This window comes from Condylura cristata, unplaced genomic scaffold, assembly GCF_000260355.1.
Source record: "Condylura cristata isolate star-nosed mole 26May11 unplaced genomic scaffold, ConCri1.0 scaffold00010, whole genome shotgun sequence".
Lineage (NCBI taxonomy): Eukaryota > Metazoa > Chordata > Mammalia > Eulipotyphla > Talpidae > Condylura > Condylura cristata.
Window position 1 is genome coordinate 36,139,347 of NW_004567111.1, and position 25,522 is coordinate 36,164,868.

The following is a 25,522-nucleotide window of genomic DNA, read 5'->3' on the forward strand; positions in this document are numbered from 1 at the left end:
TTTTTTTTTTGTGGCCATAAGTATGCTATAAGCATGTAACTCTTATTTATATCAATTAGTCTGTGACTGGTTTAGTTAGACATTGTTTTGCTATAAGTCTCAGCTTCCAAGAATCTATCGATGATGTTAAGTGAGGACATATTACTTTTTCCTTGCCCTTTACCTAAGAGGGAGATCTAGCCCTGAATTGCTGAAAACAAGGGAGGAAAAGATTGTAATGATCACTGAATATGAAGGTGGGCTGTAGCACCTTTTCTGAGGCTGGTCTGGAAAGGAGCAGCAGGAGGGGTGTGTAAGGCACACTTGGAGAACATTTTCTTTCCAAAGATGTAGGCACAGGTATACAGATGTGCACATGCACACATGCACACACACACACCACACACAGTGAATAGTGTGTCTATAAGTCAATGGTTACTGATTTTATTTCAAATAGCTGCATATGCTAACATACAGATACATATTGACCCAAGAATGGAGATTCCAGGATGGCCATAGTGTTGCTACCATCACATTACCCAAATGCCACTGTGTCCCAAACACTGGACTAATTTTCTGACTACTCAATTAATCAGCAGCTGGCATGCTATCTTAATGCCATCCAGATTACAGAATGCATAACCTTTACAGGTGCTTCATGCTCTCCTCACCCCCACAACAATCGCTCCAACAATCGAGTTACTACAAAACTATGGTGTGGGCTCAGGCAAAATATTTCTAAAGGAAATGCCCTATCTTGCCTCTGCCAAGGTCAATTTTGTCTAAGGAAGCAATTCTCAAACAGGTTCTCGTACTTCACATTTTCCTTGCCCCCAGAAGGAAGACTGGCTTTTAGCTAATGGAACATCCACTTGGCTCATAGCATTATTGATTTTTACTTTCTCGGAACCATAAATATTGACAACCATCTCAGCGAAATGCTGGCACCACTTCTACCCTCTCTCCCCCTGGCAGGCTGACATCGGGCCATTCTGTATGCAAGTAAGAGTCTAGTCCTCTGGAAATTATGAATGCTGATCCCAGGAGGACGGAATTCTTGATAACACATCAGGGAATCCCAAGGACATTGCTCACAAAGCTTTGTCGAAACCTCACCTGATGCAGACAGAAACTCTTCATTTTATCACATCATGAAAGATTATGTGAAGCTTTCCATAGTGGGACTAGAACACAAAAACTTTAAAACACTCTTGCCAGGGGAAATCACCAGTGAATTTGGATATAATCTATGCTTGCTGTCTAATCAATCTCTTCCTTTCACGGTCCAAACACAGGGTTTCTCCAGGGGTGGATGGTCTATGTTACACACACTGAAATTCATTATCTCATCTGCCTGGTGCTCCTGTTTCCAATAAAGTGTAATTATGGTGTTATTGAGCTCCTCACTTTCTCAAAGCCATGCTATAAACTTTGGGTCTGTGAGAAGTTACTTCCCAGTCAGTCTTCATTAAGTTGAATTGTCTCAGAACAATGTCTATTTAATCAGCAGGGTGTCCACTAATTTTCTTTTGCAGAATTTGTATTGGCGTAACAGACACTGATGTGCCCTGCCTACGACGGCACTATTACAACTCAGTGTTTCCTCAGTGTTTCCAGATGCCCAGTGGATGCTGAATGGGGTTAACTGGCTCCAAAAGATCCTCCGTCTGTCACTCCATCAGTGCCCAGCTGGGAGGGAGATGCCAATCTCTCCTGGGGAGAGCACCCCACACTTCCATTGTAGGAAGTACAGTAGGTCCTCAAATAACAGCCTTCCATTCAATGTCATTCAGTTACAAAGTTGCTGAGAAAGGAAACAGTCCTAGATGTTGAAATGCCATTATTCAAGGACTGACTTTCGTTATACCTCACTTACAGCTGCAGCTTCCAAGAACCTATCAGTGTTGTTAAGTGGTGCTGAGTGGGGTTACTGGTGGTAAGTAGGGAGTTACTGTGCAGGGTGCTTTGCAATGGCCTCTAGTATTCAAGAGACCTAAATTCTGTGAGGCACGGGCTCCTATGTTGTTTACCTTCTCTCAGAAGGCCAAGGTTATGATCAAGAACTCAACAAATACTGTGGGATGATTGGAATAAGGGTGAAGGTCACATCACTTCCCTATACTTCTCATCATGTCTGTTAGTATTCCTGGCCAGAAATGCATATGGTCATAGATCCAAGCAGCTAAGGAAAAGAGAAAGGAATTTGTTTACTGAACAACTACTATGTGCACAGTTGGGCAGGATGAGGAAGGTGTTGTGGGTGAAAATAAAGAGTTGGCAGATTTCCCTGGATAAAGTTGAGTCTCAAAAGAAACTGCATTTGCCTTGCTCCTTCTTACTTATTTCACAAAGCATCATCCCCACAGTTTCATCAATGTTGTGACAAATGGTAAGATACAAGATGATTTCTCTCAGCTGTGGAATACGATGAATTAAATAAAGAAGCAGACAAAATGAACCCTAGAAATCTGATTGGAGAATTGAAGTGGCAAAGAGGAAAGGAGAGTAAGGCAGGGAGGGAGCCCAGTGGACCATGGCAGAGGGTGGACTTCTAGTAAGGACCACAGGAACCTGGGTGGTGAGTGTGGGTAACATACATCTGTAAGAGGTGAGGACCTGCACCTCTGATCATATACCGATTCATAAACCAAGTGGCTTCAGTAAAAATAAATACAATTTAAAATAAAGAATACTCCAAGAACAAAAAAACACACTGTAAAATGGGTGAAATGTTTGCAATAAACCTAAGATAGCAAGATTTCTCAGGGAAGAAGAGCAATCCAATTAGGTATTTTCAGATTACATTTCCCTTTCCTTTCAGACCTGAGCTTCTTTACCTTTGGTCTGGACTACCTTTTATGTCCCCAAATCAGTGAAATCATCTTCAGGAAACAGTTTTCTTGGCTCCTCCTGTCTGGCTGTGTAGTGTTATAAGGAGCATGGAGTGGATTTCCTCTCCGAGGCAGCCAATTTCCTAAGCAATTAAATGCTGTTTATATTCCAAACTCTGTGCTTGGGTGGAAATTGTCAAGCTTGATATTACCTGACTGTTGCCTAAGATGAGTCCCCTGCTAGTTCATTCTACTGTAACTGCGATCTATTAAAATTTCCAATCTGTTCTCTCCTCCAGGGATCACACAATGCTTGGCAAAGGTGCAACTTCTAAAATCTGCAAATTATATTCATCTATATAAATATATACTTTTTGAAATGGCAAGGCTTGCAAACTCCTTTACCAAATTGACATCCCAGTCTGCGATCCTTGAGCAGGAAAGGCGATGCCACTCTCCTCTTCCACACAGACGCCTCTGTACTCACTTCTTACCTACAGCACAATGTAGGTGCCAAACTCGTGAAGTTCCCCATGAAGCCATAGAAATGAAGTGCTAGTCCTTGTCACTTCTAGGTGTGGACACAACAGATTGCAATTTAATCTATGTAGCTTGTAAGCAGAAACAATATTGAAAACACTGTCCCAAAATTAACATTTCTAGTTGAGAATCCTGTTTTTCATTCTGGCCACTCCTATACCTTCTAGTCTGAATAGGAAAGTGAGAGGATGGCTATAGCTGCATTTTATTATGTCTTTTATTTGCATTTCCTTCTGCCTTTTATTCAAAGGAGAGGACGGTGTCGATGCCTGTAAGCCGTGTGTCCTGGACAGTAGCATGTGCACCAAGCATGACTTTGCACTGGCAAGAAGCACGCTATGGCTCCTGTGGAGCATTCCAGCAGCCTGAAATAGGGTAGAAGGGCTAGAAACAGAAAACCCCTTTCTTTTTAGAATGATCCCGCAGGTAGGTGTATCCCTTCCATGCCCTCTGTGAAGATGGGGATCCTATTCTACACATCCCTTCTCCAGGGACCCCGCCGCTCCTGGTATGTTAAAGCAGAGTGGTACAGACTCAACGCTAGGGCTCACTCCACAGGTCCAGGACTCGAGGGTCGCCCCGAGCCTAGCCCCTTCATCACAGAAGACGGCACCCCGCTTTCTGGCTGGTGCTAGTGATGCTTCTGCCCATCTTCCAACGAGTTCTGACAGTGACAGCACGCAGCATTCACGGAGAACACAGTGAGCCCCCTCAACAGGCTGGCTCTGCGCTGGGCAGCACGCCAAAGCCTAGCTGGCCGTAGGTAGGTGTTTGCTCCCAGGTGACCCCATCCCGTGAAATCAGCCCATGAAGTACAAGGGAAGCATCCGGGCTTCGGGTCGGGGCATGGCTAACTCCCAGGAAGGAGAAGCAGGGAGCAGTGGGAGTGGCCTCACCTTTCAGCTTTTCAGCCAGCAGGGTGGCTTCGTGCTCTGAGTAGTGCATGATGGCGGGCGGGGACGGGGGCCGCAGCCGGTCCTCCTCCAGCTTGCGCCGGTGCCGCTCCTCACGGGCGCGCATCCTCTGCTTACATTCCCACTCGTAGAAGTCATCCCTGGCCTGAGCAAAGTCCACGTGGAGGCGGCCCGAATCCTTTTTGTCTGTGCTAGACCCTAATCGCATCCTGTAACCTGGAACCAATGGAAAGTCTGGTCACATCACCAGGTCACAACTGCAAAGGCACAGTTGGGTCTGGGCCCTCTGTGGATCAGCAAGCTCTCTTATTGCTCTGCTGTTACAAAGGGCAGCCTTCTCAGAGGAGGCGGGAAGGCGCATTCCTTCTCCCTAGTAATCTGAAGCACTGCCCAGCTATCCACCTGTGCCCAGAGGGTAGTGCTAGGATGGGGCTCTCCTCCTGCCACCCTCCTCCCTCTGCCTGCCAGGAAGCGCGGAGATAAATATAGGAAGCAGCAGTTTTCCCTCTACCTTGCCATAGTCCTGATTTCATAGTTTTAATTTACACTAACTCTATTGCATAAGAGCTCTTACATTCATTTCTAGAAAGAGGTGGGGTGGGGGACAAATAGAGAGTATCTATGAGACTTAGAGAGATCTACAAAGTAAACTCCGCCACATCTTCCTCCCAGGCTATGACTTTATTCCCCTGGAAAAAGCTGCTGCTCGAGTCTCTCTCGGCAGCTGCGAAAGCCACAATTACCAAGGCAATTTTGCAATGCTGTTTTATTTCCACTTATCCTCTGGGGCACATAGGAGAATATTTTACCTTCAATCAAGAGGCCTCGGCGCTGCCTTCCTTACTGCCCTGCAGCACCTCATCTGGCGCATAGCACCCCACAAATTGTCCATGAAACCTTTGAAGGCCACAGAAGCTCATGTGAGAGCTCAAAGCTAGACCAAAAAAAAAAAAAGGGGGGGGGGCTGGAAATCTTTGGTGTGTGTGTGGGGGGGGGTTCCTATGAGCTACCCAACTTATAAAGATTATGATTGGAGTTCTGATCTGAAAAATCAACACAAACAGAACTGAAGCCTAACTTCAGTGGAAAAGACTGCACTTTGCAGATGCTGTTCACGTTGGGGTACTTGGATTTTAAAAACATAAGTTCAAGTCCTGGTGGGATCATAGCTATCGGCTGTCAGAGGAGGCAGTGGAATGAGCACTTGTGCTTATTCCTGGAGGGACTTTGCAAATGAAACGCCACTGTGAAACCTAGGCTGCACTGTACTCAGGTTCAAGATCTCCTGCTAGATTTCAGTGGATTATCTTATCATTTTGGCTTGAAGCTCTGGAAAATCCCTGTAGAGGCTGGCTTCTCCCTGGTTGGGCACTTCTTGCCTTTAAAAAGTTACACACAGCGAACTCATTCCAGATCTCACTCTCCTCAGCTCTTTTCCATCCCAGGTTTCAACAGTGCTATCCAACAATGGGAAGACCTCATGTTTTCTCAAGATGCAAACATCCAATCACTGAGCAGAATTAATGCTCAAGAAAAGCCTGTCTTGGCTGTGGGCTGTGGAGTCTTAAGTCTACAGGCCAGTGAGGTATATAAATAGCAGTGCAGCAAATGGGAATGTCTAAGACAGGTCAGCTGTCCCGAATGACCAAGCAACTTTCAAGTCTGAGCATTACTTTTCAGATATTTCTGATCCCCAAGAGCACCCTCTCTGTTGCCAGAAATCTCTTATGGCCTTAAAAGACACCTGATAGGTTGAGTGTCTAATAGCTTGGCTTCACAATGTGAACATGGGCCTACAACTAGACAGGCCTTCTGGCTGGGCCGGGCTGCAGCCTCTCACACACAGGAGGGGCAGCCTTTCTTGCTTCCTGACCTGCCAGGTAGCCAGCCTTTCAGCTCCTTTCCAGACTGAGACTACAGCCTCCCCAGGGCTGTGGATGCTGTGCAGGCCTCTGCAGTGGGCTCCTGCTGCTGCCCAGGGGCTGAACGAGGGGCTCTGCTGGGAACAGCACAGCATCGGGGCACCTATAAAGGATTCCTTTCATTGGCCTAATTTGGGGCTGCTGATTTTGGCAACATCTTATGGATTTTCTGATTGGGTCTAAACATTGTATCGTGACAGTGTTCAAAATGTTTTGATCTACTCAAACCCTTTCATTCAATCAAATGGGATAAAATAATAGTTTAACTGGTAGGACTGTGATTAGAATCCATGTTGTCAGGGCAGAATGCTCATGAAACAAGAGTCAGTCTTTCTCATTGGCAGCATATTTATGTTAAAACTAACTATCTGGGCCTCCCTAGTGGTGGAGGGGTGCTATCATCGCTAGGCCTAAGTCTGATCCCCTGCCAGGGAGCTGACCCCCTTGTGCATCAGCCTCTCCTCTGGCCCTCTGCTCCCCTCAGCAGTGTATTTCAGTAGATCTACCAGATCTGTGCCTCACTCTGTCTCTAGAGCTTCCTTTCACCCACCACCCCTGCACTTCTAGCCTATGCCCCAGTTCTTCTCTGCATAAATAAATACATAAACCTAAAACAAAACCACTTACTGAGTGGCTCCTAAGTTGCAGGGGCTTGGCTAAGCACTTAATATCCATCCTTTTGAGTTCTTCCTCATAACAACCCTAGAAGGCAGTCATGTTACTATCTCAGTTTTGTGGAGGAGGGGAAAGGAGGCTCAGAGAAGTTCACTTGCCCAAGGCATGTGAAACTCAGGGCCATGTACTCAGCAGAATCTCCGACTAGCTGACAGGTTGCTATGATGCTGCAGCTCAAGAATACGTGACAAGAAATAAAAAGCTGCTTGGATGTTGTGAAATATTTTTAGTCCATGTCTTGTTTTCTATCTTCATTTTGGAATGCTTTTCTGATTTTTTCCACTCACTTTGTTAGGTTTTATTGGCATAAGGATTTTAAAATTCTCCCTACCACTGTCTAGTTCGGGAAAGTCTCTGTGGTGTTGAAATAACCCCAAGGTTTCTGGGGTTTGCAAGAGAATTTCATGGCAATAGGGGTTGGCAGCAGAAATAAAACAAACCTGGCATTAATGTTTGGGTTTACTTCCTGTTCCTTACTTACCTCCTCCAATTAGCTGGGCCTCAGGCATAGAGAAGTGGGGTGCAGTGTAACAAACTGAAGTAAGCAGATGGAGAGTGGGAGGGGCAGGCAGAGTTGAATCCAAAAATATGGCTTTCTAAAGTCACCAATCAACACCAGACCCCAGAATCTTAGATTTGGACAGCAGATTTTGCTCCAACACTCACAGAGTGGAAGGCAGCATGAGGGTTAATTTCAAACATGACTAAAAAATTCTCGGGTAGAAATGGACATCAAAGGAGAAGGGGTGATGGGCAGGCTGCACTACATCAGTGAGCTGGGCTCACTAAGTTCCAAGCACGGGCAACTGAGCAGTGGTACTGGACCTTCCTCTAGGGCTCACAGACCCCTTTCTGCAAAGATTTGGCCTTGATTTGGTACTCTGGAATCTAGAAAGTGAACCATTTCTGAAAAACTGAAGTGAAGCCCAGAGCGCAGGTACTCGCTGGCCTCAGGCGATGCCATCAAATAGTGGCAGAGGCCCTCACACCTGTAATACTGCTTTCCGTCTAATAAGCATACTTGAGAACATGTATTAGGAATGCAGTAGAATTTCTAAAGACAGGATGGTGGGGAGGTACATTCCCAAACTTTGTGGCAGCTTCTGGAAGCCCAGGAAAAAGGCAGCCTCCCTCCCTTTCCAACCCCAAACTTTAAGGGTCTCCTTGTGGATTAAGGCAAGAGGAAGTAAGCTCATATTAACATCACAAAACATAACAAAACACCTAGAAATCCCCTTATGCAATGCAAAGTACCAGAGAGGTAAATGGCTTTATCAACCATGAACTCCTCTGCAAAGCGAATGTGGCAAAAATTCTTCTTGCTTTTCCGAATCGCTGTGATATCACCACACTGCTCAAAGACTTCTTGAATGATTTCCTCAGTAGCGTTTTCTGGCAATCCTCCGACAAAGACGGTCTTACACCCAGGAGGTCGTTCTCTCGTGGAAGGAGGTGGAAGATCTAATAATCACAATAAAGCAAAGGGTTTTACCTTGTGTTTATTTGAGTTCTTATTTTCAGGTTCACCTGGCAGAAGTAAAACTTCTCCTTTTTATGTCATGACACATATCTCTCCCCACAAAACCTGAATGATCTCAGACTGCCTTGCTTTTCAGTTCTCCTTTCCTTCCCTCAACCTCTCTTTACTGTTTGTGTTCATTTTGCACGTTGGCTATGCTTGTCTGTGAACAAAGATAGAGCAAATGTTAGCATAATTTCACTTCTCCTTCATGATATAGAAAGCCTGAAAGTGGTGGTGGTGGGGGGGTACAAAGCATGATGAAATGACAGTGGATGAAAAGCTGCAGCTTGCTATCTGTTTTCTCTTGTTTCAAGATAATGCAGCGGCCACGGAAGAACAGTGCAGGAACGGAACCTGGAGGCCACTGGACTGCTTACTTGGCTGTGAAACATCAGGCCTGCAACACGCCACCTTTTTTTTATTATTCAACTTTAAATAAGCAAACTATTACAGTGGGGGAAGACTGCATAAAAAGAAAATATACACTGTTACAACATTTTGCCTAGTTTATATGTAGATGACTAAAGCAATCTCCTGAAAAGTCCACTTTAAAAAAGCAACATTGACTAATATGAATTAAAGGAAAAAAAAAAAAAAACAAGCTATATAAGTCCATAAACTTAGTATCTGAGGCTAAATTAAAAAAAAAAAAAATCTGGTCCATTTATTTCATCAAACGTATGTTTCCTTCAAGCAAATGCAATTTGACCCAGAAACTCTGAGATGTAGTCTCCCCCCTACAATTGTTAACTGCCAAATTAATTCAATTTTTCCATCTAGGAAAACACATTTCAGAGTTTTTCTCCCACATTTGTGAAGATGGATGGAAATGCTCAAGTTTCACACTCTGTTCTGCAGAAAATGCTAGACTTCATTGCACACACAAAGATTCTTAACACTGGAAATATAGCTTCAAATCACACATGTCGCCTTCCTGGTGTCGATTCATCTCCTGGACAGAAACACAGACACATCCTCAAGTATTTGTTCTAATCTAGAGACAAAATCTGAAGAACAGCTCTTCATTTTGTTTATGTGGGAGAATGTTGAGTCACATCTGTAAATGAAGGCAGCAATAGCATGTACAAAAGGAAGAGAAAGAAATGTAAAAGAAAAAGATATTTTTCATAAGTGTCACTTACTTGGATTTTGAGGGAAAAGAGTGCAGCTTTTGCAGTGGATGATCTCCTTGACCACAGCCACGTCTGTCGGTGGTGGAGGCGGGACTAGCCCTAGGCCTGGTATCATTGGGTTAATGGGGGTGATCCCAGTCATCATGTTCAGCCCTGGATCGAAGCCTGGTACACAGATTGAATCTGCAAAGTACACAAGATAACATTTTGGTGGAGGAGCTTAAAGCCATTTTTGTTGATTTTGCTATTTTGCTACAAAGACTATTTGACTTTATGTTTTCCATTTTTTCAGGACTTTCTCCTGGCATAAGAAAGAAAGCTATTCCAAAGTGTAAAGAGAAAATAAAAGATGAACTTAAAAGTACACAAAAAAAGGAAATTATAATACTTAAAATATTAACATGGCAGAACAGAACACAGAATATTAAAGTGTAAAACCACACTCCGTGAAGCTACACTATTATGGTGAATGCAATTTTCTGTTTCCTATTATCAATGTGTTGTTTACACTGCCTTATGACCCAATTGTGGGAAGAATATTACTTAACGTTGAAGTGCCCTGTGAATCTCATTGTCAACCTGGCTTAATCAAAAGAATCTTCTTTTCCAAGTGACCTAGATTTAGGGAAGTTCCATTTATATGTGCATACTCTATATCAGGCATTCAGGTCCAACCTAACCTATTTCTCCCAAGGGAAAAAAAAAACAAACAAACAATAAAAAACAAAGTGTGGTTATAATTACTGTGGCTGGAATAGACACATGTAGGCATAAAATTTACTACAGATATATTTGTGACTTTTATTGGCTAGTCATCCTTTTTTTTCCTATACCTTAACCAATAATTGGCTCACACTTCTGAAATGTTTATGTTTTGCATAAGAAAACAATCAAAACAAACAAACAAACAAACAAACAAAAAACCTGGGCCCTCCCTGGTGGTGCAGCAGCAGGGTTAAAGCACAGCACTAAGGAGATAAAGCCACTTCAGCATGAGTTCGATCCCCAGCGCCAGAGGTGATCCACATGGTGTGGCAGACCTCTCCCGACCTGCCCACTGCTCCTCTCAGCAGTGTACTTCTTAGATCTGCCTGTTCTGCTCCCCACTCTGTCTCTGGTGAATCCTCTCACCGCCCCTGCACCTCTGGCCTGTATGCATAAATAAACAAATCTTAAAAGAAAAAAAAAAAACAGCATAAGAAATGGATGGATTGCAAAAGGATGGGCTTGTAATATAAATACTGAATTTTTTGGTATGAAAATGTAAATTCTTATCTTTATGTTCTTATACCATTATTCATTTTTGGACAGCACTTGATTTCTCCCCTCAGGTGTAGGGCCTGCAGTTCTCTATAGCACCAGTGATCCATCACCACAGTCCCTGGTGCTCCCCCAGCCACTGTTCTGACACCTCTCCCTTCCCCTTCCCTGCTGTATGCCTCAAATCTTTGGTCAAGCAAATAAAATAATTTTGAAGGTGAGATATGAAGATTTCATTTGAAAAAGCAAGACCTATGTTAGAACAAGGCCTGTTAAAATATGGTACCAAGTTTACACAAGTAGCTATAAGAAGAGTCCACTCCTGAGAGCTTTTCTATTTGCATAAAAGAAATATAGGTGTCTCCTGCTATCCAAAAGTAGGATTCGATAATCTAGTTAATTCTTAGGTTATTTTGAAGGTATGGAAATACTATTACCATTAATTTCTATGGGAGATTTTTTTTGAGCATTCTCAGCCCCCCTCATATAAACTACTCAAAAAAGGATGTGCTATTTTCAGCTAGTGGGCGGAAACCTGTACTCTTACTTTGCTTGGCAGATGAACAGTGTAGTCATGGTTGACCCTCCACTGGTCTTCAGATGTCACTTGTCTCTGTTTTGCCTCTCCTATCTTCCTCCTCTTCTTCCTCCTACATAATTTCCATTCTTCCTTCCTACCCTGTCCTATGTGAGTCTCAGAAATCGATGCAATAATAGCTAAATTTTTGTTTTCTAAGAAAATCAAAGGGGTAAAGAAGGATCTGTATAAACTTTTCCATTCTGGGAAATCAGGTTTATTATAGCTTCCCCCCCACTACCTTGAATATTTCCACTCTTCTACTGGGTTGAACAGGGTAAGTAGTATGCTCCTAATAGATAGCCCCAAGAGGTACTGTCCCACATATTAGAAAATCCACTTAATTTGAGAGTGTAACAGGCTAACTTAAGAATAATGAGGGGGTCTAAAAAAATACCACATATAAATGCTAGGTAAGTGTTGTCATTAAAAGGAGTCCCCTTGCTTTTCTAGGTACGCCCTCTAAAATTATGTTCACGGTTCCTTCATCTGTTACATGGGATTCCTGACTTGGTAACATCTTGGAGCATGGCTCAGTATGAAGTGCTATACCAAAGACAGAAGTTTGGAGGCTACAGACACGAGACTCAAACTCTGCTCATTCATTTAAAATTCTTGTAACACCTTAGGCCATACCACCAACAACAAGTTCAATCTGTCTGAAATTTGCATAAAGTCTCAAAGAAATTATGTCCATTTTATAGACTAAGAAATGGATGAACTAGGACTTATCCTCATACTCTTCCAAAATTGACGAATAGGTGATGTCTCTTAATACATTTTATGAAGACATTACTGACATCAAAAGCACACAAGCACATGATTAAAAAAGTATATACTAAAGAGCAACATCCCTGGTGAACATAGATACAAAAATCTTCAACAACAAAAAATCAATTCAACAATTGCAAAACAATGAAACTAGAACACTATCTCATACCATTTGCACACAAAATTAACTCAAAATGGATTAAAGACTTGGATGTGAGACCAGAAACCATAATATACAGAGAAGAAAACAAGAAAAACACTTGGCACATTGCTTCAAGTATGTCTTTAGGAACTTGAGTCTAATAGCAAGAGACCAAAGCAAAAAACAAACAGGATTACATCAAACTAAAAAGCTGCACAGCAAAGAAACTATCATTACAACAAAAGTGAGAAATTATTTGCATATCATTCATCTCACTAGGACTAAGATCTAAAATCTATGAAGTATTCATATAACTAACAACCACAATGAAATGGGTACAAAAGTAAAATAGGCACTTCTCCAAAGAAGACACACAGGATGGCCGATGGACACATGAAAACATGCTCATCAACACTTATCATCAGAGAAATTCAAATCAAAACCACAATGAGACGTTTGTAAATGTCAAATGTCAGAAGGTTTTTGAGATTATGGAGAAAGAGGACCCTTCCTGCATCGTGGATGGGAACATAGGTCCAGTACTTATGAAAAACAGCACAGACGTTTCTCAAAATATTAAAAATAGATCTACCATATGAGCCAGCAATGCCACTCTGAACTATCTGTCCAAAGACTATAAAAACACTAATTGGAAGAATGTAAGCGCGCCTGAGTTCTTGTAGCATTATTTATAATAGCCAAGTTTAGAGGTGAACTAAGTCCCCAATGGCAAAAGGGTGAATTAAGAAAATATGATATATGTATGTGCACATAATTTATACTTTTCAACTATTAAAAAAAAAGGTGATGTCTTGCCATTTGTAGCAACAACATGGGACTGTATAGGGTTCTGCTAAGTGAAATGAGGAGGAGAACGATAAATACAAAGTGGTTTTAGGGAATTAGTAAGCAAGTCAAAATGGCAAAGGCATCTTCTGGATTTCTACATAGTGGAGAACTGAACAAAACAAAATACTGACTAAAACTAATGAACATTAAAAAAATACTCTGAGGGGCCATGGCAGACCTCTCCTGACCCACCCACTGCTCTCCTCAGCAGTGTATTTCATTCAATCTGCCTGTTCTGCTCCCCACTCTGTCTCTGGTGAATCCTCTCACCACCCCTGCACCTCTGGCGTGTACCCCAGTTCTGTATAAATCCATAAATAGATAAATAAATAATTTTTAAAAGATGTCATTAAACACCTTCATAAATAAAGTCTAATAAAAATACCTATTTAAAAAAAAATACTCTGAGGGCTCTGAGTTGAAGTGGGAAGTGGGGAGGAAGAAAGGGTCAGAGGATACAGTTGATCATGGGAGAAAAGTTTTTAAATACATAGAAATAAATAAGGCATACAGTATGCAGATGAAAAAAATAAACATATGTTTTTGACCATTTTAAAGTTTCTGCCATTTACCTAATACAAATCACTGCTGAACATTATGGTGTCCTTAAAAAAAAAAAAGCAAAATGGATCCTCACTGGTGGTGCAACAGGATAAGATGTAGCATTGCAAGCTGGCCACAGTCACTTCAGTGCTAGTTTGATCCCCGCCCTGGAGGTGATCCCCAATAAGCAGCAGACCACTCTTGACCCACCCGCTGCTCCCCTCAGCAGTGTACTTCTTCGATCTGCCTGTTATGCTCCCCACTCTGTCTCTGGTGAATCCTCTCACTGCTTCTGCACCTCTGGCCTATACCCTGGTTCAGTATGAGTAAATAAATAAATCTTAAAGAAAAAAAAAGCAAAATGTGTCCTTCTGAGTCAGATGCCAGTTGTAAAGGAGAATACTCTTCAGTCTCCTCATCACTGAAATAATATACTGGCTTCCAAGGTAAATATATTAGAAATAGAAATGTTGGCAATGAGAATATTGGCATGCTTATGTGGTTGATCTCATTCTGTACATAAGATACGTCTGTTTCTTTCCTGGCCCATCCCTCACTACTCACTATTGTTTGCCAGCATGGTGATTTCAGGCTGAAAGAGTTCAGGACTGAAAACCCTGAAATGAGAGGCCTGTGAATTAGACTAACCAGATGTTTCCCACAAACAGGATGAGGATCCCCATGCCTGCATCTTCTTTCAGTTGTAACGGACATCTGCTTTCTTTTTGAAGGACAAGTAAATAATGTACCCTCAGAAAAGGGGGCAAAAGATACTACACTTGAGCAATATTTTCATGCATAGCAAGAATTACTTTGCTTTTTCTGAGATGTCAATGTGAACAGACTATGTGGTTTAATGAAATCTGCAGCAATAGCTTGAAAGGAGCTCAGAAAGAAATGAATAAATTATGCTGGGCCTCAATAGGTCCAAGATTCAGGATTTGAGAGAAGGAAGTAGGGAAGGATTAGACTTTTTAAATTTTTTTTAATTAGAACCCATTACTTTTTAACAATATATGAACAGATGGAAATTGTTTTCCCAAATAGCACAGGAACCTATTATGTACTAACTCGTTAAAGTTAACTCACAAAAGTTGAGCGTCTGAGAAAGACACATGCCCAGGAAGGCAACGATGAGGGAAGAAAGAGTATCTGAGAGTCAGAGCCTCATCTTGCTTAGAAAACCTGCCCCTACCAACTCCAGAGAAGAGTTAGAAGTTGACTCAGTGAAAAGGGGAAGACAGCTTAAACTGCACTGAGAAAGAATCCAGTTGAGTATGCAGCAGAATTTTCTTGTAGAAGCTACTTAAACAAATGTTTCCAGGGATGCAGCTCCCCTCCATGTTGCTGGGTTGCTGGCCCGACCAGTACCACACAACAAGGTCAAGTCCAGCAAATGTTTTATTTTGGTTGTCTTTTTCCAGTCAGATAAGACAAAAACAAACCAAGTCCATGGCCCAGGGCTTTGTCAATCAGACATGCATTTCTCGGGTTCTGTATTCACATAAGAGGCATGGTCATTTCTCTTTCTCCCTCCTTTCTGTGATTACTGGCACATGCTACTGCCAGGGGCTGGAGTAACAGAGGTAAATTATGATACGTTCACTATGTGGGAAAATCACAGGGTTTGAAAATAAAGGGTGGGAACCAAACTCAGAGATTTGGGAAATGTGAACCGAGCCTCAAAGGGCTAAAAGTGTTGTCCAGAAAGGGCCCAAACGGGGAGAACCTGGGAATTCTGAATAACCACCCAGGGCTGCTGCTCAGTGAGCAAGTGACAGTGCAGTCATGACATACTGAGGACTCAGAGAGATCAGAAAGGATCTTGCCACTCAACAGAGCCTTGCCCTATTCCCACTGAACAGCCTCTGAAGGCTGGATGGCACTCAGCCGGGCCAGGCACCTCTGCTTCCCACCCCACCTCCTCTGTCTGCTGCCCCTAGCAGGGACTTGTTCCTCTTCTGCCCCTCCCAGAGGATGCTCCAGTAAAGAGTCTCACATTCCAGGTGGGAACTTGACCTCGTTTGAAAGAAAGGCAATGGAAGCTTGTCTCCAGTCAGGGCTAGACATAAGAGGAGAAACTGGTAGGGGTGGTGTAGATGTTGGGCTGGGCTGAGGTTGAGGAGACAGAGCTGAGCTGTCAGTGCCAGGGACGAGTCTGGCCCCAAAGGCAGGGCACAGGTTCACAAGGATGGTAAAAGGAAGGACGTGGTGATCAGGCCAAATGCGAGCATGACAAGTCTAGGCCTAAGAACAGTTGTTCACAGCAGACAAAACCCATCCAGGCAGCTGCACCAGCGACTCCATCTGCAGGTCACAGGGCCTAAATCAACCTGTCTGGGTAGACGCAGCAGAGAACCTGGGTTTGGTGACAGCATTGTGGGTTCACAGGTCAGGAAGTAGTAGATCTAGGATGCAGGCTGGAGATTCAGACACAAGAGCAGAGACTGGTGGTTCAGGGAAGGAGACAGGCCCCTCAGCTACCAGCCCAGGGACACAGCTTAGAGCCTGACAAGGGTCAAGCACAGCTTGGTGCGGTGCAGAGTCCAAGAAGTCAACTCCAACTCCTCCTTCCGCCCACCTGAGAGCTAGAGGGACTCCAAGTCTAAGGTCATGGCAACTACTTGGGGACCAGGACTCGAGACTCTACGGGAAGAGACACCGGCTGCAGGGACTCTAAGAAACATAAAGTAGTCCTGTCTCCAGAAGAACTGCTGAGTCAAAATAGGATCTATCATTACCCAGCAAAGTAAACACACTACAAGGACGCTTTGTTTACCAAGTTTAGGGCGGAGAGAATAATTTCTCAAATAGTTTCCCACTGCAATCGATAAACCTAGCTCTTCTATGTCAGTTAAATTCAAAAAATACTGAAGTAATGCTTTTTCCATGCCAAGTCCTCCTTTTCTCAGACATTGCTAAAAATCATTTTGTGATCAACAAAGAAAAGCAATTTCTGAAAAGGTGACATTGAGGTCAAAGGATCTGGGTGACCATAAAGTCAACTGCTTCTTTAACCTCTCTGGGCTACAGCGTATTCATCAGTGAGCTAGAATATAAATATCAAACACAGACCTCCACTCTAGGGAACATCAGAAAAGACAGCCTTGTGAAAATGTTAGGATTGTTACAAAGTGTTAGAAATGAAAGTCTGCAACCAAACAGACCTATGGCCAGGTGCTGGGTCTCCAATGTTGGACCTCGGGAAATTTAATTAATCTAAGCCTTACTTAAAGTATTTATAAAATGGGGATGATCATATTTAATAATGAATATTCCTGTGTGAAGATTAAATGGGATTGAAAAATGCCTAACATAGCGTCCAACACACTGTAAGCACATAATGAATGGTAGCAATTATTACGTACAACATTAGTGATTAATATTTGCATGGTTTTACAAAAGCCTGTCATTAACACTGTCCACATGCACATGAGCATGTTGATGATGACCAAGTGTTTCCAAAACACTAACATGTGTGGCTACTAGTTGGAGATGCTTTGCTAGGAACTTCAGCTGCAGAGACATTCTGAGTCCTTCCTGCACAGAAGTAAGTCTAGTGAAAGGAACAAATGATGACAGTAGAGTGGGATAACTGTTATGGAGATTTAATGGAGAAGCACACTGGAAACACAGAGGAGGGGGCATACACCCAGTTTGGGGTGGGGGTGTCATGGGATTAAAATCCTAGCTCCCCTGATGACTGTGACCTTACTCAGAAATAGAGCCTTTCCTAATGTAATCAAGTGAAGACTGAGCTCAGCGATTAGCAGGAGGCTTACCTAATATGACTGGTGTTTTACAAGAAGAGGAGAGACACAGACAGACATACAGAAAAGGGTTCATGTAGATGGCATCAGTGACTGGAGTTTCGCAACTGCAAGCCCCAAGGCACACAGGGGATTGCCAAGAAAACCTGAAACTAAGAAGAAGGCATGAGGCAGAGGCTTCCCTCCCTCCTGCAGGGAGCATGGCTCTGTCAACTCCTTGATTTCCAATCTCTGGCTTCAGAGCTGTGAGAGAGCACATTTCTCTTCTAAGCACCCCAGTTGGTGGCCCTTTGTCCTGGTAGCCCTAGGAGAGGGGGCCTAGAAGGAATCCTGGAAGTCATGATAGCTGACCTGGGTCTGAAAAGGATGACTTCTCTATATGCACTGGGCATGTATAAAAAGTATCCTCCAAATATACTCTTTGGGATTATAAATACAAAGATTATTTTTAAACATCCTCTCAGAGGAAATGTTCACTTTCAGTGAGCAGTGGAGTTAGAATTGCACTTAAGATTTTCCATTTGTGAAAATTGAAGACTGCTACATATTTGTTGAGAACAAATCAAACACACAAATTATAAATGATCATGGCAGTGTACTTTTTAAGATAAATGATGCCCACTAGCAGAATCTTTAGGAAAATAAAATTGCAAATGTTTCAGTGATCTATCCAAAGAGATCCAAAGATGGAGCAGGTACATTTTCTGTTTCAACTCAAGATGTGTGTCCAAAGTGAGCTCCCAGAGCCATTTTGCATCCCTCGTAAACAAAGACCTCATTCTAGCAAATAAATCCTGTCTCTTCTGACGATGAGGTAGTGCCGGCAGAATGGAGGAGTGCTGCTGTCAACAGCTATGTAAGTACTGTTGACTTGAGTGAGGAGATTTGTGTCCATGTTTGAAAATATGACAATGCACAGAGTGAGGAGAATTTCAAAACTTCTGACCAAAACTGGTACATAGAACTAACTGCTAAAAGATGTCTGTCAGATCTTTCCAGTAACCTGTGCGTGGAGCATGTTCTTGAAAGCCAAATATGTTTTGAGCAAGCAGGAAGTAAAAGCCCATCAAAGGTTCTGTGAAATTCATTCACAACAGGGATCGGGCAATTTGAATTTGATGCCAGAGCAGTTTCTGGATAGAGGCCTGAGCCATCACACTCAGAGCAAGCTGCCCTGTGCTTCCTGGGCCTGCTGAAACACACTCTTCAGACACAGATGAGCCTCAAAGCTGAGGCCTGGAGATGGAGCTAGTACATGCTGATCAGGGGTGGAGAGGTTTACTTTGACAGGAAGCAAAGGACGTGGGACCTTACCAAAGATCACAAAATTTCAAAGCTGAAAGGGGCATAGGCATTTGCCAGTTCTAACTTTTGGATTCAGAGATGACAAAATTGAGCGTTAAGTGACTTGCCCAAGTGACACAACTAGTAAAGATGGAGCCGGGGTCTTGCTGTTACACCAGTGTGCATCTGAGTCCTCCAATATCTCTCTAGAGGCTCTGTCCTCCTTAGCATATGTCTGGTGATTATACATCCCACAGCTCCCAAGATAGCCCTTTCATTTCCTAAATGTTTCACAACGGAAACTGTAGCCCTTTTAAGTGGTCTCAGGACCTGATAGGTTACAGCTAAGTCATTGTCCTGAGTCTACACTCTGGAGCTTCTGCAACAGTTCCAAGTCTCTCTGCTTGTCAAATCCACGTAGAAAGTTCTCAGAAATACCTGAGTCTTCTTGTTTCCAGTTCAGCACCTGCCTTCCCTAAGTCCTTGTCTAACACCCACCTATTAGTGAAGTCTGGAGTCATCCCAAGAAATGGCCCAAATAGAGCTGACCAATTTGATTAACAGCATGGCCTACCTCTCTTTTTTATTTTTTATAATTGTGTTATTTTTAAAAAATGCTAACATTGATTTGCAACACTGTATGTGGCCAAGGGGCACAGGTTTCACATCTCTTCACATGTATGCTAGCACATCACACCTATTACACCAAAGCACCCCGAGTCTTCCTTCCTCCATTGTCCATTACTTTTCCACACTCTGAACTCCATATTCTCTTTTAACTGTCTTGTTTAATTATAATTAAAAGGCAATGGTCATGTCTGGAGGCTGGCTCTCTGCCAAGGCTAGGCTGAAAGCATCACATCAGCTCATCACACTGGTCTTTCTGGCAGTCCTGTCATAGGGCTGACACAAGTCAAATGACCTCATTCGGCTGAAACACACATATCTTGTCTCTGCAGGATGTCACTATACAACTTTGCAGAGGACATTTTCAAACTAAATAAAAGATTCTGCAATTTTCTTCAGATTTTCCAAAATCTGTCTTCCTAGATTCTTCTCTGGTCAGGAATTTTCCTTTCCAGGATCTTGAGAACTATACTATAGCAAGACAACACTTTCTTAAAGTTCCCATCCTTTCTAATCCACCAGCAGATTTCTCCTTGCAGGTGTGACTCAGTCACAGAGTGAGAGAAGAGTCTTTTACACATATCTACTTAGAGGCTCAGGCTAAGTTATTTTTCTTGCTTTGTAGCCTATTGGCAGCCTCTTATTTATAAGTCTAGTCTGAATTGACTTCATGGCAAACAGTTTTTAGTGAGCAGGGCATCCATCCGACTCCTTCCCTACTAAACACCCTCAAGTACTAAGTCTCTTTAGGGCTTACCTATTTCTTCTTCTACAGCACTGCTGCTTCCTCTCTGTTCCTAGTTTAGAACTTCTGTAGATAACTATATCCGGTCATCAACCTATCTTTGAAAACTAGGTATGTGATCATCTGTCTTGTCTTCCCACTGCTGTTGATGTGGTCATCTGCTCTCATTTGTGGTATCGTGCAAGCCTCTTTGTATACCTCGAAGCTCTAGCTTCTCTGTCTTCTTCCCTCCTGTCTCACCCTTTACTCCCCCTCCCTTTCCCTTGGCCTCTCACATGGCTGGACCTTGGATCAGTCAGTGAAGCCCACAGGAAACCCATAAGCATAGGCTCTAATTGGGTATAAGAAGACTAATAGGTATAAGAAGTGAGCGTAAGCTCAAGATTGCAGAATGCCCGGTCTGGTAGTACACGCATCCAGCAGCCGCCACTGCCCTCTATTCGGCTCTTGGCTGACCTGTGTTTTTAAGGAACGAGATGGAGAGGCAGGGGATATACACAATGTCATTTAAACCCTGGCAAAGTCAATCAGCTTGGGAGTACTTAGAAATTTCAGGACAGAAATGAGTAGCTTTTTATTACAAGTTACTCTCATGCCACAAGGGAATGCTATACGCTAACCGTGGCATAAGTAAAATACTACTTAGTCAAAACAAGCTTATAAGCTTACAAGAGACATAAAAATAAAATCCTAACTCGTCTACTGTCACAACGTTAAGTAGAAGGCATAAACCATATTCAATAAACCCATCTTCCATTTTATATTATGGTCAATTAAAAATATGATAAAGATGGAGGAAATAAAGGGAATGGAGATTACAGACAGAATGAGGAAGGAAGCAAGAAAAACAGAATTAAAGATGGAAAAGAAAACACAAAGTCAAAGGGAAAGGCAGCAAGGACAAATGGACTGGGAGGCTGAGTGCTAGGCTTAAGGGCGGCTCACCCTTCTGCCTAATGACTAGGCTCTGTACACACAGCACTTACTTAGTCTGCAAAAAGAGGACTAACACCAATATTTACTTTCAGAGGGTTGTTGTGAGCACTGAATGTCTTAAATACATAAAGGGTTCAAAAGGGGTTCTAGTATGCAGGAAGCACATAATACGTGCTAGCTTTGCTTACATGATGAATATTATGTATATTTTTATATCCAACCTCTATGCCTGTCTTACGCAGCACAAATGACGAGGTACCACTGTGGTGGCCTCCCTTTCATAAAAGGTCTATCTTAGTTCTCTGTTGCTGTCCAAGTCAATGTCATATTATCTATTCTAATTTCAAAAAACCATTCTTTAGGTGAACATCACAAGTGTTACAGGCAGATAACTGAGAAGGCAGAACCAAGGAGTTTCCTCACAGGAGAGATTCTTACACAGTTTAGTATTCGGTGAAAACCTCCTCTCTGCTCCCAAGGACTCCAGTTGTTTTCCTCAGCTTGGAAATGAGAGTTACAGAATTCAGAGCTGTTTCCTCTTGGCTTTTCCTGCCAGGAAGATTAGGTATTATACCCAGACACCACTGGGCTTCTCCTTTGACATCACTGTTTATCCTTAAACTTAGTTTTTCCTTTTATAGTCCTATTTTATTAATTTAAGTGAATATGCCTGCGCTATTAAGCTCCTCTCTAGACAGTCACTCTGAAAACTTGTTTTGGTGGTATCTTCCTCCACAATGCCAATCCTTCAGTGTCAAAAGCTCAGAGAACTCATTTTCTGTATTAAAAATAAATCTAAGATTTTTTTTTCTTGGAGAGTTCAAGGTTAAAAGTAGAGATTATCAACCAGATTTTCATTTGAAATTAATTCTTTTTTTGGTTCCTTGGAAATTCAAAAAGTGTATTTGCTCTTCATTCAGGACCTGAATCTCATTCTCATTTCCAGGAACATCGAAGTTTAAAGAGTTAGGAAGCTTTTAAGCAGCAGTTTACTTTCAATATACTTTATTAATCATTTACTTAATAAGTTAGTGCACATTAGAGATTTAAGTTGTTATTTTTTTTCACCCCTTTACAGATGAACGAGGAATGACGTTTGGGAGATGAAGGACATTTGCCCACAGCATCCCTGGCAAGTCGTTGGTGGTCTACACTGCTTTATGTATATATTTTTTAATACTTACTTATTTAATGCATACAATAACTGGGGTACAGGTCAGGGGTGTGGGGGTGGGGTGAGAGGATTCACCAGAGAGAGAGTGGGGAAGAGAATAGGTGGATTGCTTGAAGTGAGCAGAGCAGCAGGTGAGATAGGAGAGGTCTGCTGCATCATGTGTGTCACCTCCCTGGCCAGGGATTGAACTCGTGGATAGCTTTATAGTGCTATGCTTTTACCCCTTGCACCACCAGGGAGATCCTGGTCTACACTTGACTCCGGGGACATACACAGCAAAAAGAAAGAACAGGGATGCATAATTATTTGGGACTTAGTCACCTGTCTACCTCAGGTACCTCATCTGAGATGTGAAGAGTGCCCTGCTGATTTCACATTGCTATTGTGGATGACAAATTGTATGCTGGGTATTTAAGTTCCAGCAATTTACAATCAATCAATACACAAATGTAAATTACACTCAGAATTTTGTATTTCAAAGGCCTCTAGGGCTTCAAATTGATACTAAATGCTTATCTTGTGTGGAAAGATAATTCAGTATATTATACTACACAATGCTGGGCTTTGAAGAGTGTACAGAAGCATGACAAGCGATAAAGGGGGAGAGAGGGAGAGGAGGAGCACTAAGAGGGAGGAGGTGGGAAAACGTGTCTGCGTGTGCACATGTGTGTGCCCGTGTGCCCGTGTGGTGGCCCTTCATTCTCACTTAACTACAGTGTCAGCAGAGCATCACCATTCTCCCTCTCAGGATCAGCCTATGTTTCATAGCTGGGCATACTGGGGAGCTGAGTGGCAAATTGCTCTAGGTATCTCTGAGATATTTGTTCATCCAAAACTTATTCATCACCTACAAAGTTGCCAGCCCTGTGTAGATGCTGGCAGCATGGAGAAAAGTCAGATCCTGGCCGCAGGTGCTCAGCAGATGGACACACGTGTGGGAAGAGGGCTGCAGTAGGAAGCAGAGGCAGAGTGAGGGCAGCGCGCACAGAACTTAGGCCATCATCCTGCAAAGAGCCTGACCACACTCTGAATTACAAGTAGCTTTCCTCATGGAAAGCCCTCATCTGGCTGAACCACCATTTCCCAGAACACAAGCACAGAGCACTTTGAATACAAACTCAAGTCAGAGAGTAGTTGCCCCATGGGGCTGGAGTTACACTTTCAATGGAAGTTATTTTTATTGCATTTGCCAAATGAGTTTTTCAGGGCAGAGGACTGTCAGGTGTTTTATCTATCTTTCTTTATCTCTATTGTAGTGTCTCTTCTCTTCTTATTCATATTGCAGGCATTATAGATTAGCAGGCCTCCTTTAAGCTGAGTTTACATCAAAAGTACTCTGGTATAGTGGACTCTGGTTTGTCAGAGACTCAGAACCTAGGTGAGCAAATCTGTATCTGCTTGTTGCAAGTGAACTAAAACTTTACATTTGCTAGAAAATCCAGAAGAGAAATATTAATACCCATATTTATAACAATATTTTTTTTCATAACAAAAACAGATGATTGCTTTGTTTCCAAATACTTGGTAAGTCAGTAAAAAGAATTTGAAAACTTCATCTCAAGCACTATACTTGCTTTCATCACAGAGTGATGGCATAGAGAAGGGAAGTGAATCCTACGTTTGTCAAACTACCAGATCTAAGTTGAGCTAAAATAGAATAACTGGGAGGGTGTATCAAGTGTGTGTCTTGGGGTCTTTTCTACTCAACTTCTTGATGTCTTCGATAAAGAACTTGGTAACATCCTCATTCAATGTTGTCATCTGTTAGCACTTGTGCTTACTTACATAGAGGTGGTGGGGATACAAAAAGGCTGAGGACCAGTGAAGCAAGGATTTCACTCTTGCAGAGGAGCAGAGATATTTTGGATTTCTTGGATCATGAAAATGAAATCAGTGGGTGGAGGTAAATTCCAATCCCCAAAGATGATCTCAGAGAAATAGTCATACCAAGTATCCCTAACCTGGCCCACACTGCCACAATTTGTCAAGGGACAGAGCCAAGAAGGCTGTGAACTGTCACCCACCTCAAGAAGCAGAAGGTCATGAGTCAGGAGGATGCCGTCAGATACCGTATATTAGGTATTTCTCCCCTTGTCCTGCTCCTCCATGTCTGATGGGAAGCTGGCCTGCCTTGGTCTGGCTCCTTTTATAACTATGGGGACCAACTCTCCTGTAGACTTCATACTGGCCTGACTGGCAGTTTTTTTAAGCAGTGGTGACCACTACCCAATCTTTCCTTCCCCCACCTCACAGTTCTGACTCCTTTGGAACTTTTTTTCTACAGACAGAGCTCTAAGTATAGACCCTTCTTTTCCTTGGGTGATTTGTCCTCTGAGTAAAAATCAGCTGTTACCAGAACATTGCAGTTGGCCTGGAGGAATCCTACTGGATCATGGAGGAAGGTTGGGAATGGGAAGGGTTCTCCTCACTAAGCATTCTGATTGCAAGGTGTTTGGCACCTTCACATATTTTATCCACTTAATCTTAACAATAACAGTACATGGGAAATTAAGGAATGGAAGAAATGTAGGTCAAGTGATGAGCTAGGAAGAGCAGACATGAACTGAAACCCAGGTTAGTCTCACTGAAAATCTCTAATGGTCTCAAAGAACTGTCAGTGACAAAACCATGAATTGGAGAGATTATGGGGTTTGATCACTAACCAGAACTGACCTTTAGTAGCTAAATACCAGGATGGTGTTATCACTGTTTTAGGTCAGCATTTGTTATTTGTCCAGTGCCCAAGGCCTGAAACTCTTAAATATTTGAGTATTATAAATACCAAAATAAAACATGTGGCAAATATAACAAATGTTTTACTTCTTCGAAGAAATAGAGCAAACAGTACTGACATTTATATGGAACCATACAGGAGCCCAAATAGCCAAAGCATAACTGAACAAAAATGAACAATGTAGGTATAAAATTGCCATACTTCAAACTATGCTACAAAGCAATAGTAATCATGACACTACGGTATTAGAATAGAAAAGAGACACAAAGACTAATGGAATAGACTTGAGAGCTGAAAAACAAACCCACACTTCAATGGACAGATAATCTACCACAAAGGAGTCAAAAGAAAGGAAAAGTCTCATAACAAATGGTGTTGGGAAAACTGTATAGCCACATGCAAAACAATGAAACTAGAACACGATCTCATACCATACACACAAAATTAACTCCAAATGGATTAAAGACTTGGATGTGAGACCAGAAACTATCAAATGCATAGAATAAAAACAGGGAAAGCACTCTGCCATGGTGGTTCTGGGGATGCCTTTGGGGACTTGAAAATAAAAATTAAAAAAAAAAAAGTTTATGTACA

General features: G+C 42.5%; 1 protein-coding gene across 4 annotated transcripts in view; it reads right to left on the reverse strand.

Moving 5' to 3' along the window:
* Positions 1–25,522, reverse strand: part of ENOX1 (ecto-NOX disulfide-thiol exchanger 1) — a 489,446-nt gene that overhangs the window by 113,158 nt on the left and 350,766 nt on the right. For all 4 annotated transcript variants that reach the window (XM_012723223.1, XM_004680132.2, XM_012723222.1 and 1 more), the window contains 3 exons: positions 9,526–9,699; positions 8,116–8,322; positions 4,247–4,480 (listed from right to left, as the gene is read on the reverse strand). In XM_012723223.1, coding sequence (XP_012578677.1) covers positions 4,247–4,480; positions 8,116–8,322; positions 9,526–9,699 — 615 coding nt within the window. The remainder of the gene's footprint in view (positions 1–4,246; positions 4,481–8,115; positions 8,323–9,525; positions 9,700–25,522) is intronic.